General features: G+C 43.7%; 1 protein-coding gene across 1 annotated transcript; it reads right to left on the bottom strand.

Annotated features, from left to right (window-relative positions):
* Positions 1 to 15,541: 15,541 nt before the first annotated feature.
* LOC143180429 (uncharacterized) lies at positions 15,542 to 16,471 on the bottom strand. The gene has a single exon (XM_076380152.1). It carries the CDS (start codon positions 16,469 to 16,471, stop codon positions 15,542 to 15,544), a length of 930 nt encoding a protein of 309 aa, XP_076236267.1.
* Positions 16,472 to 17,084: the final 613 nt, after the last annotated feature.

The following is a 17,084-nucleotide window of genomic DNA, read 5'->3' as shown; positions in this document are numbered from 1 at the left end:
ATTTTCGGCGACCGGAACTTGATAATATCCCGACGCTAAATCAAGACTCGTGTAGTACTGATAGCCTCCTAGCTGGTCTATCTGGTCCTCGACGAGTGGCAGCGGCGACTTATTTTTTACCGTAATGGCATTTAATTTGCGATAGTCAACGCACATCCTAACGTCACCAGTTTTCTTCTTTACAAGCGTAATTGAGCTTGCGTATGGGGATTCCGATTCTCGAATTATCCCGTTGGCTAATAAATCGGCAATAATTTCGCGGACGAGCTTTTTCTCCGATTCCGCTAGTCGATAGGGGCGGTACACGATCGGTTCGTCTGTAAGGCACTTAATGTCCATTGAGATCGTGTTCGTTTTCCCGAGATCACGCATTGACGTCGATATACAATCGCGAAATTCTTCCAGCAACGCGACGCATACTCTATGCGCCTTTTCCCCGATGTTTCCCACGTTTGGAGTCGGATTTTCTTCGATTACGTAGATGTCCATTGCTGTCGTGATCTGTGGTCGCTTCGCATCCCCTACATCGTTAAATGTAAGTCGATTCCCTCGTTTCAACATGACGACGTGATCTTGTTGAAAGAAGTCTCTCCCGAGTATTACATTGTACGCAGTGTATTCGTCCGGGATAATAAACGAATCTACGTTTGCGGTGACCTTCTGGACTTTTACCGTAATCGTCGTGATTTGATTGATCACTACTGATTGACCAGCAAATCCTCTAAATATCGTATCGTCTACTTCCTTGGTATCGATACGCAGCTTATTGATTACGGACGAGTGTACAATGGTGCACGCGCTACCCGTGTCCACTAAACTTTCTACTTTGTGTCCGTTGACACGAATATAAATTTGGTAAATATTTATAATGGAGTTCTCTATAATATTTACCTCTTTTTGCTGACAATTCTCCCGTCGGTGCCCCAGTTTCTTGCACAGGCTGCACTCGATCTTTGGTCGTCGGCATTCCCGTGCCAAATGCCCAATCTTCCCACAATTGTAACACGGCAATCCTTTAGTCTTTGGTTTTTCCACGGCCTTCACTGCCATGGTCCGCGGCTCCAGTTTCCTCTTCTCCTCCTTACCCGGCATGTTACCCATGGTACACATGTAGGCATATAGATCATTTGGATCAGTGTGCTTCGCCGATCTTATCGTCCTGGCTAATGGCTCGTCCGGGATTCCAAATATGACCATGTCGATGACTTTCTCATCAGAGAGACCAATGTTTAATCTCCTGATTAGATTTAACTTCTGGAAACAGTAGTCTCCCAATGGTTGTCCCGGTTTCGCCTCGTATAAATCAGCTTCCCGCAGTAGTCGCGAAAACGGCATTGTCCGGCGAAACTGCGCGACGAGAAAAACCTTTGTTTCCGCCCACGTGATTGCGACTTGCATTCTCGTGTCATACCACTGACGAGCATGGCCCCGCAGTCTTGATGCGATCAACCGCATCACGCAGAAGTCGTCCCATGCGAATCGTGCTGCCAGATCGTCCACATGCTGCACCCAATTTTCAATGGCGATCTCCTCTTTGGAGGGATCGTACACTGGGATTAACTGTTCATCTCCCGGTCGTATATAAGCGGGCGATTTCGCACGCTATACCGAGCTGCGAGCATTCACGCTCTCCGTCGCCCGTTGCGCGCGATCGGCCGTTTCAACTCGTTCGTTGCTCATCCGCGGCTGCGTTCTCGAGTCTCGCGGGCTTCGCGAGCGCATACGCGAATTGCGCCTTCCTGGGCTCCGCGAACGCGAACTCGAATCGCGTCGTCGATGCGGTGTACGCGACCGCACACGCGATCGTCGCAAAAACTCCTCCATCATGTTTTCTAGCCTGTCTAGACGTGACTCCATGGTGTTGGACGCCCTTTCGTCGACCTCACGGCTGCACGATGCGCGTTCCATTGTCCAATTGTCTTTACAAACTATTACTTAGCACTTAATTTGCGCTAAACTTATTAACACTAGATCTTATCACTAGATCTTATCACTACCTGTCAACTATGTACACTATTTATGGTTTCTGAATGCCACTTGCTTGTTCGTACTTAGTACCACGCACTTATTGTCTCGGTACACTGTACACAAATGTATCCTCCACCACTAAAAAAAACAGTATATTTTGCTAATAATCACGCCCGGTAAATCCCGCTTCTGATTTGTAAGACGGAAAATCAGGATCGGTGTAATGAGCGGTCAAAATAAAGACACCTTGTAGGCGTTTACGCTAATAGCAAAACTGTGCGAGGTTTATTCCTGCGTTTCACCAGTCACAACGACTGTTCGTACAAGAATGGTTCTTCGACCGTTTTTTTAGCCATGAGGACGCCTTCGTCAGTATCGCTCTTTCCAGTGTTTATGGTAACCCTAGAGGTACCCACTTGACCGCAGAAAGAGAAAGCACGTTGACGAAAAGCGCATGCCCCATTCGAGTATACGTTAACTTCGACTTTTCTAACATGAGTCATTAAATTATTGCATCATTATTAATATTTATTATCTGGAGACGCGGTAGCATCTCAACGCCAAGTACATGAAGTAACACCCTGTATGTATATATGTCGAGTGTCGCTGCCGATGAAGTGACACCCTGTATATACAGAGTGTTTCTAAATTCGTGGGAAAACTCAGAGATGTAGGTAAAAGACAAGAAAATAAACAGAAAACTTCGTATGCAATACTTCCGGAAACGCTTAGTTTGTTAGTTATACGCAGTTTTATATATCATAAAATACCGATGTAACAGTGGCCCATCCCTTCATCAGTGTCCGGGCTTTACAAGGTCTCGAGCTTTCAAAGGCTTAGGCATCTCTGGGTCCGATCCTAACGATCCTTCTGCCTTAACCCCTGCCCACTTCCTGATTGGTGTTTCCATAACGAGCATGCCCGAGTCTGATTTCAGCAGCACTCCCTGTAACCGGTTGTCAAATTGGCAACACATTCAAAAGGTAAAACAGAACTTCTGGACCAGGTGGCACAAGAAGTACATCCATCAGCTGAACGTGCGGAAGAAGTGGACCAGGGGCTCGCACGAGATCAAGGAGGGGTCTCTCGTCATCATAAAGGATGACTATCTACCGCCATTACTATGGCATCTCGGACGAGTAGACAAGGTGCACCCAGGACCGGACAACGTCATCGGAGCGGTCACCGTGCGGACCAACCATGGGATCTATCGGCGCAACGTCAAGCAACTGGCACCTCTTCCAATCCACGGTGCGCAATCGGGATAGACTTTTTATTTTTGTTTTTCTTTGTTTATAAGTTTCGTAGCGATAAGTATTTTTAAGTGATTATCCAGAGTACGTGTTTTATTCAGTGCCTAACGGGACGACCGTTCGAGTTCCGATTCGGTCAACGTATCGATTTGTATATTGATCAACTTGTCGATCAACGGGGGAAGCATGTTCCGTTCGACGAAGCAATCGTTGTTTATTGTTGCCAGATGTGAGAATCCGAAATTCATTTAGACAATTTGTCTATTGAGTCGTCCGTTCGAAAGTTCCACATCTGGCACTTCATAAAATAATTTCATGCTTTCGTCGAGCGGCGTGTTCCTCCCGAGTTATAAACATCGAAGGCTGTATTGCCTTGCAGTCGGTACCGTTACGCCAACTCATCGTCCGTCGTATTATCGGAGGGTTGACGCCGACTCGCGGGACAATACAGCCATAAAAACATGTGGAAAACACTCGCGTGGGCCCGTTCGAGCCGCGTTATTCCGGGGTTCGTTCTTCCTCCCCAGTCTTCGCGAACCTTCGACCTGAGGGAGAGGTTCCTCAACCACCATCGCGGGATGACCACGGGGACTTTCTACCACCACCGCCGCGGAGTGTCCAGGAAGAGTCCGTTCCACCCCTAACGGAGTGACTAGGAATCCTCCTTCCTCAGGTCGATAGACAAATCAATTGCGAGCTTTCGTCAACGTCCAAAAACATTGACACCCCCGAACGCGCGAATCGGGGGAAGAAGAACCGAGGAGGAAGCGAGCTCCGGAAACAAAAATCAGAAACGATTAGAACCGATCAGGAGAAACGACTAGCGAGTTAATTTTAGGACATCTCCGACAATTCCCAACCGATTCGTGGGAAATTAGAATCAGCCGTTGTAACACAACACGAAAACGATTAGAAAGAAGGATTCGAGACTTCGAGGAAGTACAACCGAGAGGTTTCGCGATTTAGAGTTTTGTCCCTCTATCAAGCGTTCGTGATAGAGTTAACCAGTTATTTCAAAATTAATTTCGCGAAATAACGCGTTGCTACGAACATCGTTCGGTTCGTCAACAGTGTATTTACTGTTTATCGTGGTTTGTCATGCATATTTGATATTTAGTGAACCTTCAGAGTTAGCAGATATGTTATCTATATATAACAATGAAAAAATTATAATAATGTTTGGCAACATTTTTAAATTTACTATTCACTTTTTGCGAACTTCAATAATCATGACTTCTGTTTCTTTTATATTATATTTATATATTTATTTTATTATTTTCATGAATATCATTTTTAGCAACTAGTTTTTCTAACTTTAACCTTCATACAAACAGTTCGTATTACTCTGTTATATTAACACGCGACTCTTGTAAATTCAATCTTTCGAATTTCGCGCTAGTTCCGTTAGTACACCGGTGTTTAACTTGGCGGCGCTTGCATGTAAAGCCACTATCAATTCGTATCAGCCGCAACACGGCTGGCATGGGGGTACGATCAGATATGTCAGAGCGGCGACATTACCGACAAAATTAGGCAAAAACAGGGGTTTACGGCCTGACACTTTTCGTCCTTATATGAGATGATTTTAAACTGGGAATGGGTTCATTCGAAAGAAAACAGTTCAATGCAGTGCAGTCAACTCCCGATTTAACGAAATTCTACTGATATTTAGTAATACGAGTGTTATAAAGTAGAGCAAAAATCTACCATTGACAGCTATAGAAATTTAAGCATTTTTATGTAATTTAGAGAGTGTTTTGAACGAAATCGCGAGTTGACTGCGCTGCGTTGTACTTTTTTCTATCGAATCAACCCTTTTCCAGTTCAAAATGTTCTCATATAAGGATGAAAAGTGTCAGGCCGTAAAACCATACCACAGTATTGATTTCGGTTAGGTTATCGATAAAACAGAGCAAAAAATGTGACAAATTTAGTTGGGCTTTTGCGAACCAGGCGACGCCTAATTTGAAAAGCTGCCGATGTGGAATCGGAATCTGTGATACCCAAATTGGCGATGCGAGTTAATAAAAATTTCCCCCTCCACTACACACACCACCTTAGGAGTCGCGTGTACGTGAGCTCGGCGCTTCGGGCCACTCCGGACATGTTCGAAAAGTCAAAAAAGAATGCGAATGTAAAGTGAACCTTACTCTCTCGCTCTTGAAATACTGCCCAAGTTGCCGACAAACGACACAAACTGCGCGCGATATTTTCATTTGCCCAGGCATATTTACGAAAGCCCGTGAAGACAACAATACGGAGCCCGTCTTTTACTATTATGCGGGTTCAAATCTGTGACTTTTTTATTTCATATATAGTTTCTTTTTAGTTTTTTAACTTTAGAATTCCTCGTTTCATATATTACTTCATTTATAAAATACTGTAGAAAATATAATTCATATTTTAGCCACACAGATAGCCATACAACACAGTTGCACTGTTCTCATTTTTTTACAACCAGTCTTTTATGGAATAAAATAATAATTTGAGCCAAAGTATTATAAAATCAAATATATATAAAGATTGGAATTGTATATTAAAATTACTTGTAGAATAAAAAAAAAGTTGCAGGTTTGAACGGGATCTGAACTCGATCGAACCCGAACAGGTATAGGATCTGTGCATTTTGACGTCCTTCATTTCATTAGTGTTACGAGGTGAGATTGTGAGATCCTATACACGTCTGATGTCGCAGTTAGATTATGTATAATGAAGAAATAAATGCAGTAGATCACATGTATATTCAAAACAGTTGTGTGCGTTTGGATACACCTCCAGTCACGCATAGGGAATTGAAATATCTCAATACCGTCGATTAGCTGTCGCGATTTCGAGTAACAATCGGTCATGTTCGGCATGCGTCGCGAATCGTATCGCTCGCTCGTAGCCTAACGCGTTACCACCTATGTATGCATACAGGGTGCCCTGCGTAACACTGTACAGTCCATTATTTCCTAAACTGTTTAAGATATAAAAAAAATGTTTACATGAAATTTGCATGGTATAAGGGGGAAAATTTATTGGCTATAACAAATTATCTTTTAGATTATTATTTTCAAAGATATGATAGGTTCAGTTTTTTACATAGATCTATATACTTTTTTTCAGGTCACTTTATAGTGCGTTTCAAGACAAATTCAACGACATAGGAATTATGTATCTTTTTTCAAATGGTTTTCGAGATATTGCATACGAAAGTTTAGTGCTCTTCAGCATAGGAAAACTTGCTCGAGTAGAGAGCACCGCAGGAAGTCTCGCCTGCGCGTCAAGTGCCACATGCCGTACATTATCCCTTGAAACCGAGACGGGAGGCTCTGCTGCAGGAACGGTAGGCCCAAATTCTGGAAATGGTTTTCCCGTGAACCTGACTATCATATCTTTGAAAATAATAATTTAAAAGAAAATTTGTTATAGCCAATAAATTTTTCCCTATATATGTGTAGATACAGTAATGTTGCGGACAAGAGCCGTTTCGTCCCCATGGACGAGAGCCGTTTCATCTACACTCTACAGGGACGAGAGCCGCGGTCTATCCCCACTACCTCGTATGATATGTGCCTCCGAGAAACCAATTCTTGGAACCTTTGCGACGAGCTCGACGCCCGAGAACAAGGAGGCCATAAATAAAACAAGGATAGCATTAGGGATTTAAATAGGAAAAATTGAAGTTTCTTATTCGCAAACGGATTTTCACGCAAGTAATACCAGTCAATTCCTTGTGCTCTCCCGATGGAAGTGATATCAAACACGACATGATGATTCCGGTTATTTATAACATACATAAAACTTGATTTGTAGAAAGAAAGATCACGTTCATCCCCGTATACGGTAATGTTACAGGTAGTCTATTGAGTAGTCGACTGACTGGTAGTCGATTCGATAGCCGTGGTCAGACCCGAGTACAGCTCTCGTCCATGACTGGTAGACGATTTGGGTTCCTTTGCTCTCGGTCGCCGAGATATGCAGAATGCTACGAAAAGTACTCCAATCCACTATCGTGATGATGCGGACGCTGCGCTCGGATCTGATCGCGGCTCTTGTTCGTGTGGACGAAACGGCCCTCGATCGTATTATTACTGTATTTAAAATCTATCGATCCTAATCCAGACCTAACTCAAAATATATACACATATATATATTTCTATTTAAAATTGGTTTGAGTTTTATTAGTATCTACTTATATATGTAAAATAATATATAATTCGGTATTATATATATAAAAAGGATGAATAATATCTAGCGAAATAGTAAATCGGAAAACGGACGAGTAAGCTCTTCCTACAAATTAAGTTATTAAGTATTTTTACTATAAATAATCGTATTTGATATTATTTTCATCAGGAGAGCACGAGGAATCGATTGGTGTTACTTACGTGAAAATCCGTTTGCAAATAAGAAACTTCAATTTTTCCTATTCTTAATCCCTAATGCTATACTTGTCTTTTGTAACGTAATTGATTTCGGGCATCGAGCTTGAGCATAGACGGTCGAGCGAAACCCTTTTTTTTGCTTCTTCGGTCGTGCATCAATTATCTTGGCGACCGAGAGTAAAGGAAGCCAAATCGACTACCAGTCACGGACGAGAGCCGCGACCAGACCCAAGCGCGGTTCTCGTCCGTAACATTACTGTATATGTATACGTATACTTATGTACACGCACACATATGCGTGATCTTCATATTAATATAAGAACGATATTTGGAAAAAGTGTCTATCTCGAGAAAGGCATCGACGTGGGCAAACAATGAATAATATGAATGTAGTGGTATTTAGAATGTGACACTTGTAAAAGCTATACACATACAAATAACATGTGTCGTTTGATAAAAATCACTACATTCACACGATTCAGTGCTATATTGAATCACAGAAAATATCTTAGCAATCGGAAACATCGCGCGTGGCTCATGCCGTTTGCAGGGATTTGAACAGTTGAATGTGGCGTTTCAAGAGTGAGAGAGTAAGACTCATATTCGCACTCTCTCTACTTTCCGCAAATGTCCGAAGTCGGTCGCGAAGCGTCGAGTTCACGTACACATAGCTCGTATAGTAGTGTGTGCAGTAGAGAGGGAAATTTTCTGAGCTACCTCCCGAATTCGAAATCATAGAAAGGCTCCATCTTGCGTTCATCAAGTAGCCACGTGTCTGTGGATAATACTATTTGTGTAACGAAAACTGTAATAGCAGATACCGACCTGGCAATTTCGAAATGTCACGTGACTACCGTACCCCCTTATGGCAATCTCGTATCGATAGTATACAGGGTGTCACAAAAATGTCGCAGTTCCTTAAAAGGAGTGATTCAGGGGGTGACTTGAAATAACTTTTTCCTTAGCGAAAATGTAAGATGAGGCTTCGTTAACGAGTTATTAATGAAAAACACCGGCCAATGAGAGCACGAGTTTGCCGTCCGAGCGACTGCGGTAGCGTTGGGTACGCGCTGAGCGCTACGGTTGTACTCCGAACAAGAAAGTCGGCATGCGTCGAAGGAAATAGCATTAGTATGAAAATATTTGCATAACGTATAAACGAAAAAGCAATGCAACAAAAGAAATGAACGGAGAATTGGAGAATTAACGTTGAAGATAGAAACGTTGAAAGTAGTCTGCGTTAGATTTAAAAAATAATAATCATTAATGAATTAAATGCAATTCATCTGTAGTTTGTAAATCTGTGTCACTGGGTCACTGTACCGATCCTGGTCATCATAGGGTAGAATTTTTCCAAAGAAGCTCGTTGTACCCCCCACGTAGTTTAAGCACCTCAGACCTTCCTTGTTCGGACACTCCGAGATCATGTCTCCTTCGAAACCAAAGCAATAAAGCCATAAATTACCTAAACGCGTGCCCTAGCATAAACCATTTCGACGGTCGATGACCAGGATCGGTACAGTGACCCAGTGACACAGGTTTACAAACTACAGGTGAAGTTTGTTCTCCTCTTCCTTTATTTTTTCTTGTATTGCTTTTTCGTTTATACGTTATGCGAATAAGAAATTTACATATTCGTGTTTCTACGTTGCACGTAGTTTTCCTGGATTTTATGTAATTATTCACTTCAAGTGATAAACAAAAAAAGGACTCGGTATTATTTATTATGTCGCTTTCAGATTTCATACTAATGCTATTTTCTTCGATGTATGACGACTTTCTTGTTCGGAGTACAACCGTAGCATCTAGCGCGCGTACCCAACGCTACCGCGGTCGCTCGGGCGGCAAACTCGCGCTCTCATTGGCCGGTGTTTTTCGTTAATAACTCGTTAACGAAGCCTCATCTTACATTTTCGCTAAGGAAAAAGTTGTTTCAAATCACTCCCTGAATCACCCCTTTTAAGGAACTGCGACATTTTTGTTACACCCTGTATATATCAGTGCTCGCAATGCATGTCGAGAGATACTTCAGCGAATGGGAAATCATACTTTCTCATTGAAAATAGTATAGATATTTATCTACTTTATTTATGTACTTCCACATCCAATTACGAAATAATAGCCGGTGACATGAAATAAATTTTCAGTAAAATTGCTGGTCAAAAATGTGTTAAAAATGTCAAAGCGTTTAAAAAAGAGTTAATATAATGAGAACTCTATCTCGTTCGCGAAAACCGTTCTATGTTGATCTACGTGACCAACCAAAAGTCGCCTTCAGTTGGAGATTCAGTGTCACTAATAACAAACACGGTGAATTTGGGGAAGGACTCGTTTTCAGACAATTACAGTTGAACTCGAACAGGTGAACGACCTGCGTCAGCTGTTCGAATTTCAGGCCCGACGTCGAGTGGTAATATCGAGCCTGGAAGAGAGAGAAAAAGTTGTCGAATATTGGAAGAAGATAGAGTATGATAAGCGAGCGCCGCGTAGCGATTAATTAGCGTATTTCGCGCATTCGCGGAGACACGCGCGAGTTTCGCAGTCAGTCTTGTACCAGTCTTTGACAGGTAACCGTTCTATCAGTAGAAGTATAGCCATTTCGAGATTACTTCGAATAGAGCTTCTTGGTTTCTCCAACAAGCTCGAAGTACTCGAAGAGTAGAATCCTCACTGACCGAACGATTTTCTCTTGCGGCTTAATCTATTCGTCTGTTCGGTTAACACGTATTATACGTGCGACAAACGAATGAGCTTGCAAAAAAGAGATTGCTGTAGCGATTGAATGCACTCTTGGAATCGGTGATTTTCACGATTCTCTGAGTTTGCTTATCGTCGGAAGAGCATCGAGCCCACTGCTCAGGAGCATTGGTTGACGGGTAATTCCAGATAGAGTAAACGTAAGTGCTTATCACCTCTGCGTTACTCGCGCTTTACTACCCGTTTAGGAGCAACCTCCGTGTGACGAATAGATGCACACGGTGCGGTGAACGGCGTCATAGAGCCTCTGGCCGTCACCAGCCTCTGAGCCTAGCACCAGCTAGGAATAGTGCATCTCACAGCCAGCGAATCTCTGCTCCCGCAGGGATTCAACCGACGCACACCTTTTTATAAGGTGCATAAGACGTAGAGAAGAGGTTTCCTCCTCTCTGCGCATTCACCTGTCAACGATCCTTTTAATTGTAAAGGAAAGTCGATTATACAGTCCACTGCATTACCTCCGCGTTACAGGCAAGGTATTGCTATCCCCTCCATACAGGCTTGTTGTCACAGCCAGGAGTCGGGAATCTTCGATACAGCTTGACTTACACTCTCGCTTACCGTCGCGGTTCCGTCGCTATTTTCGTTTCCAGACGCCAGGGTCGCTGACCGGCGTCGTTCGGACCAAGACCCCCTCCATCGACAGCCACAACGCAGTCTGCCACGGACGAAGAGCCCACCGTCCAGGAAAACAGAGGACCCCTCGCCACGCCCGTAAAATATTAAATAACCGTCGTAAATAAGTCCTTGTAAGGGCCGACTCAAATTTAATCGAGTGTAGTTGTTTCTTTTATGTACCTTCACTCCCACCTTGTCCGGACCCCAGTTAGATCACTTACTTTAAGCGATTCTAACAAGAGGAAAAGATTTTTATCTGCATTGCATTGGATTTATGATAACAATAAGTACGTTAGAAGAATTCACAACTTAAAAGCAGTGCTTATTTCAAATAGCTTAGAAGCAGATACTACAGAAGCTGCAAATTCTAGAAATAAGCTAATTGAATATATACGTACTTTCAATAAAGTAGAACTCAATAATGAGTATAACAAAAAATATGATTCTGAAGACAAAAAATGAAGACATTGATGGATACTTAGAACCAGAACTTGTAGAGAATGAACACGTGTCAAGTTTTGATGATAAAATGTCCCATTTTATAGATGGCTTCTTTGCTGAAATTTCACAAAAAGTTAATGAATTTAGTATTAATGTAACAGATTTTCCATTAAAAAATAATGATTTTTATTTACCAACAATAGTTCCCAAATTATGCAAACTACGCTACGAATTTCCCTGCTGAACTTCAGTCATGAAGAATTATTTTCAACATACATGATGTTGCAACATCAACTAGATCTGAGGCACACTTTGCTGATATTAATGAATCGATATCATTACTTACTACATTAGACAGATTTGTAGTTCAGCATTGCAATTTGATTGATGCAATGGTGAAGTTAAGTATGGCTACTTACAATCGGGAAATTGCTCCTACATACAATGTAGTTACATCTCAGCCTGCTTCAAAATTAAGGAAACACAGCAATGACCACCTTGCAACAACTGAAAATTGGACGAAAAAGATTCCTGAAATAACTGAAGTTATTGATTCTTCAGAATTTAGCATTCAGTTTGCTGAACACTCATATTGTTCAAATCATGATCACAAAAATATGAAACTGTTAGGTAATATGAACGAACAATTAAACTATTCAAATTTCATTCATGATATACCACAAAATTCTACAATAACTGAACACTGTGAAAGTGCAGAGACATGCAAAACAGATGCTAAACCTGAACGAGGATATTTTGTTAGAAAACAACCAGAAATATTACTGAAACTTCGAAAACCATCAAGTGGTAAAAGCATATCAATTACGCGAAATGCAATGTGTTTAGCGCAAATAGAAAGTGCTGGAAATTTCATTACATTTAGTGGAACTTGTGGTTTTGACAGCATAACAGAAATTTTGATAAGTGGATATTCCAACGTAAAGGATTTTAAAACATATATTGATAATTTAGCAGAAGACGATAGTTTATTAAATTATTAAAATTAGTTGCTACTTACGCGACAGAAGGTCTTAAAAATAAATATGTATATAAGCGAAGAGCACAAATCTTATATCACTTAAGAAATGAATTATTTCACTTCGATAATTTTGCATTAAATTGTGAATGTAATGTAGTTAGATTATTTGAAACTTTAATGGAACATCATACATATTCTTATGAAAGAAATATGTACAAATACAGAGTGTAACATCACTGTTAGAATCGCTTAAAGTAAGTGATCTAACTGGGGCCCGGACAAGGTGAAGGTGAGGATATAGAAAAAGAAACAAGTACACTCGATTAAATTTGAGTCGGCCCTGACAAGGACCTATATACGACGTTAATTTAATATTTTACGGGCGAGGCGGGGGGAACTCTGGTTATCTGGACGGTGGGCTCCTCGTCCGTGGCAGGCTCGCGTTGTGGCTGCCGGTGGAGGGGACCTGGTCCGAACGACGCCGGTCAGCGACCCTGGCGTCTGGAAAAAAAAAATAGCGGCGGAACCGCGAAGGTAAGCGAGAGTGTAAGTCAAGCTGTACCGAAGATTCCCGACTCCTGGCTGTGACAACAAGCCTGTATGGAGGGGATAGCAATACTTTGCCTGTAACGCGGAGGTAATGCAGTGGACTGCATAATCGACTTTCCTTTACAATTAAAAGGATCGTCGACAGGCGAATGCGCAGAGGGGAGGAAACCTCTTCTCTACGTCTTATGCACCTTATAAAAAGGTTTGCATCGGTTGAATCCCTGCGGGAGCAGAGATTCGCAAGCTGTGAGAAGCTGTGAGATCCTACTATTCCTAGCTGGTGCTAGGCTCAGAGGCTGATGACGGCCAGAGGCTCTACGACGCCGTTTACCGCACCGTGTGCATCTATTCGTCACACGGGAGATGCTTCTAAACGGGGTGGCAGAGCGCGAGTAACGCAGAGGTGATAGGCACGTACGTTAGCTCTCTCTGTTGTAACCCGTCTCTCAGGGATCCAACAGGCAGCGGCCTTTGTTGCTCCGAGACGAAGACGAGACTCAGAGAATCAGGGCAGGCCCCGATTCCAAGAGCGCAAATCTCGCCAAATTGTCACCTTTGACGGACTAGGTGCTCTGTCGTACGTATCATACGTATTAATCGAACAGAGCAGCTTCCTAGTCGCAGGAGACAACGTTTCAGCTGTGAAGCGAGTGAGATTTCAAGTGTCTGGTAACCAAACTACTTAAAATCTTGGAATTGGCTATACTGATAGGAGCTTGACGATCGGTCGAACAGACTGTCTCACGCTAGACTGCCGTAAGACGACTGGGGCGAGAGCCGCGTGTGTCTCCACGAAGCGGAAAACGTGCTAATCTTTACTACTACGCGGCGCTCACCAATTATCTTTTATATCGTTCTAATGTAATACGATGTACTCTCTCTCTCCTTCAGGCTCCGATGTCCCCACTCGACATCGGGCCTGGAGTTCAAAACCGTTGCTCGACAATGCTTACTTTGTTTGAACTTCAATTTTAACGATAAAACGAGTCATACGACAACTGACCGTGTTTTGCTGTCAGCACAACGGAATCTCCAACCGAAGGCGACCTTCGGTCGGTCGCGTATACCAACAGATCACGAATCTCGCGGACGAGCCAAATGTCCGTTATATAACCGCTTTTTAAACAATATGGACGCCACAATTCCTACAAACTAACCAGAAATCAGTTAAACCTATCTTACTCTACCTTACTCTATATATATATTATATACAACAAGGTTCGAAAACCTAAGTTTTCGAGAGCCTCGACAGTGGCGCGCCCACACACCGTCAAGAAACGGTATCGAAAGGCACGCCACTCGATTCGCCACCCTATTGACGGGTTTCAACCCCCAACAAGGGGGTGCGGCAATATACCCTAAGGGTTTTTCCAGGTGTGACTGGCAGTATTACGGGGAGTGGAAAAATCGTTACTTTTCCCCTTCGAGCACTTCTTCACCCCGAAAAGGCCGAAAAAGCGATTCACCCGCTTGTAACCCGCTGGAACCGCTATTTATGGGTGGCTTGGTTAAAAAACCTTACCTTACCCTTATTCCGATCACCCCCAATCGGTTTCCCCAGACGGAACCGGGAAAAAGACACAATTGGGGGTGTCTTCCGCAAAAAGGGGTTTTTTATCCCTGGAAACTACCCCTTTGAAGGTAGGGGTTGTTGCCCCTAAGCAAAGTTGTAGCCCCTGCTACGAGCTACTTTTCGCAGAAAATCGCGATCTCCTAAGTCAATTTTAACAAATTGCCCTTCCTGTGTGCACACGTATCCTTGCGAGGCAGCTCTCTACAAGTAGACCTTAAGTTCGAGACCTAAGCCAGACCTAATCCAGATATAATCCAGACCTTTTTTTTTTTTTTTTTTTTGACGAGGTGGGGAATGCATTATGCATACCCGGATTGCTGCGGGTAGTGTGGGACTCTCCTAGCGGTTTTCCGCTAGGCATACCCACTAAAACCCACCGCGGTTACCTCCGTGACTTGTTCCGGTCTGCTAGAAGGGTGACGTACCTGCAACTCGGCATTAACATCGCCCTCCTAGCGGCAATCGCCACCGAATCCCCCCTCGAGCTCTCGGATGAGCTTTCCCCCTTTTTTCCGCGTCGGATCCCACCGAAGCCCTCACCATTTCGGTCCCACCCCCCGCGTATGCGTTCCCAGAACCCCGCACTCACGACCCACCCCCACGCCCCGCCCCGCCCCGCAGTGGACCGGTAACTGGGCACTCCCAGCCGCAGGAGGCTGAGAGCCACCCAGGCGCGGCCCACTGCCCCGCCCCCTGTACCCTCGGCCCCACCCTCGCGCTGAGGTCCCTCCCTTTGCCACACAGCCCTTCATCCAGGGTCGTTACCGCGTACCTCCCCCACGGAAACCCCTCCCACACTCCATCCATGCCCCGCCCATGCCCCACCCATGCCCTACCAATGTCCCGCCCATGACGCACCCATGCCTCGCCCATGCCCCACTCATGTCCCACCCCCTGCCGCGAACATGCCCCACCAATACTGCGCCCACGCCTCGCCCCTCGCGGATAAAAATTCCCGCCCACGCGCTAAAAATCCCGTCCGAAACGGCTAAGACATACGCTTTAATAAGTAGTCCTATTTGTCCTTTTTAATTTAGTCGCGAACTTCCTCCATAATAGCTTCATAGAGATCATTTCCAGACTCCTCGATTTCCGTACGTATACTGGTAGGTCTAACTTTTTCCCTGTCTCTTTCATCTTTTTCTGTTTGTTTCAGAACTTCTGTACAGTACTTGGCGTACGGCAACCAATTTTTAGCATCTTTGAAGATCAGGACACCCAGTCTCTCTGGCGTCATTTGCTTTTCGTCAATTTCTAATATATTCCTTAGTTTTATCCTAGGTTCTTTTCTTCTCTGGCATCTCATAAAGGTAGGTTCAGCATCATCTATTTCCTCACATCCGTTCCAGCAGTGGCCTACTAATTCTTTTCCGATTTTTCTTAGATATTCCCGGAAGCAGCCGTGTCCAGTTAGAGCCTGAGTGAGATAAAAGTCAAGCAAACCATACCTTCTCTCAACCCAGGTTGACACGTTTTTTATCCAGCAGTATGTCCACCGGCCAGCACTGGAGCGATCCCAGTTAATCTGCCATCTATTTAGCATCTCAGCCCTAACCTTCTGCTTCTTTTTCTGTTTAATTTGGTTTTCAGAGTGTTCTCTCTCCTGGTTCTGCTCATCTCTGCTTTCTACATTGTCAACGATCCAGGGTGCAGGATACACATCATACCCGTTGTCCTCGTCAAGTACGCCGCCGTCATCGTCCGCATAGGAGATTCTCCCGGTACGTATATTCCTTTTCCTTATTTTAGTAAAGGCTTTATATAGTTTCTCCATTTCTCTTATTTTCAGGAGTAGCGGTAGAATATCAGCCAATACACGCAAGGCATCCAGGAACACTGTCCGATAAGCCCTCACGACACGGTTTAAGCCAATTCCCTGGGCTCTTCTGAGCAACATAGCATTCTCTCTGTCCTGAATTGCAGTCGCCCATATCGGGCAGCCATAGAGTATGACCGATTCCATGATTAGATAGTGTTTAAAAAGCGGTTATATAACGAGCATTTGGCTCGTTCGCGAGATTCGTGATCTGTTGGTATACGTGACTGACCGAAGGTCGCCTTCGGTTGGATATTCCGTTGTTCTAGCAGAAAAACACGGTCTGTTGTCGTATGACTCGTTTTTTTCGTGAACATTGAAGTTCAAACAAGGTGAGCATTGTCAAGCAACGGTTTTGAACTCCAGGCCCGATGTCGAATGGGGACATCGGAGCCTGAAAGAGAGAGAGAGTACATCGTATTACATTAGAACGATACAAAAGATAATTGGTGAGCGCCGCGTAGTGGCAAAAATTAGCATGTTTCACGTTTTGCGGAGACACACGCGGCTCTCGCCCCAGTCGTCTTTCGGCAGTCAGGCTTGCGACAGTCAGTTCGACCGATCGTCAAGCCAGTATCAGCATAGCCAGTTCCAAGATTTTAAGTAGTTTGGTTACCAGAAGTGTCTGGTAATTTCAAGTGTGAAATGTTACTCGCTTCACAGCTGAAACGTTGTCTCCTGCGACTAGGAAGCTGCTCTGTTCGATTTAATACGTATTATACGTACGACATAGCACCTAGTTCATCAAAAGGTGACAATT

This window comes from Calliopsis andreniformis, chromosome 1, assembly GCF_051401765.1.
Source record: "Calliopsis andreniformis isolate RMS-2024a chromosome 1, iyCalAndr_principal, whole genome shotgun sequence".
Classification (NCBI taxonomy): domain Eukaryota; kingdom Metazoa; phylum Arthropoda; class Insecta; order Hymenoptera; family Andrenidae; genus Calliopsis; species Calliopsis andreniformis.
The sequence above is the reverse complement of the archived record's forward strand: the minus strand, read 5'-3'. Positions and strand labels throughout refer to the sequence as shown.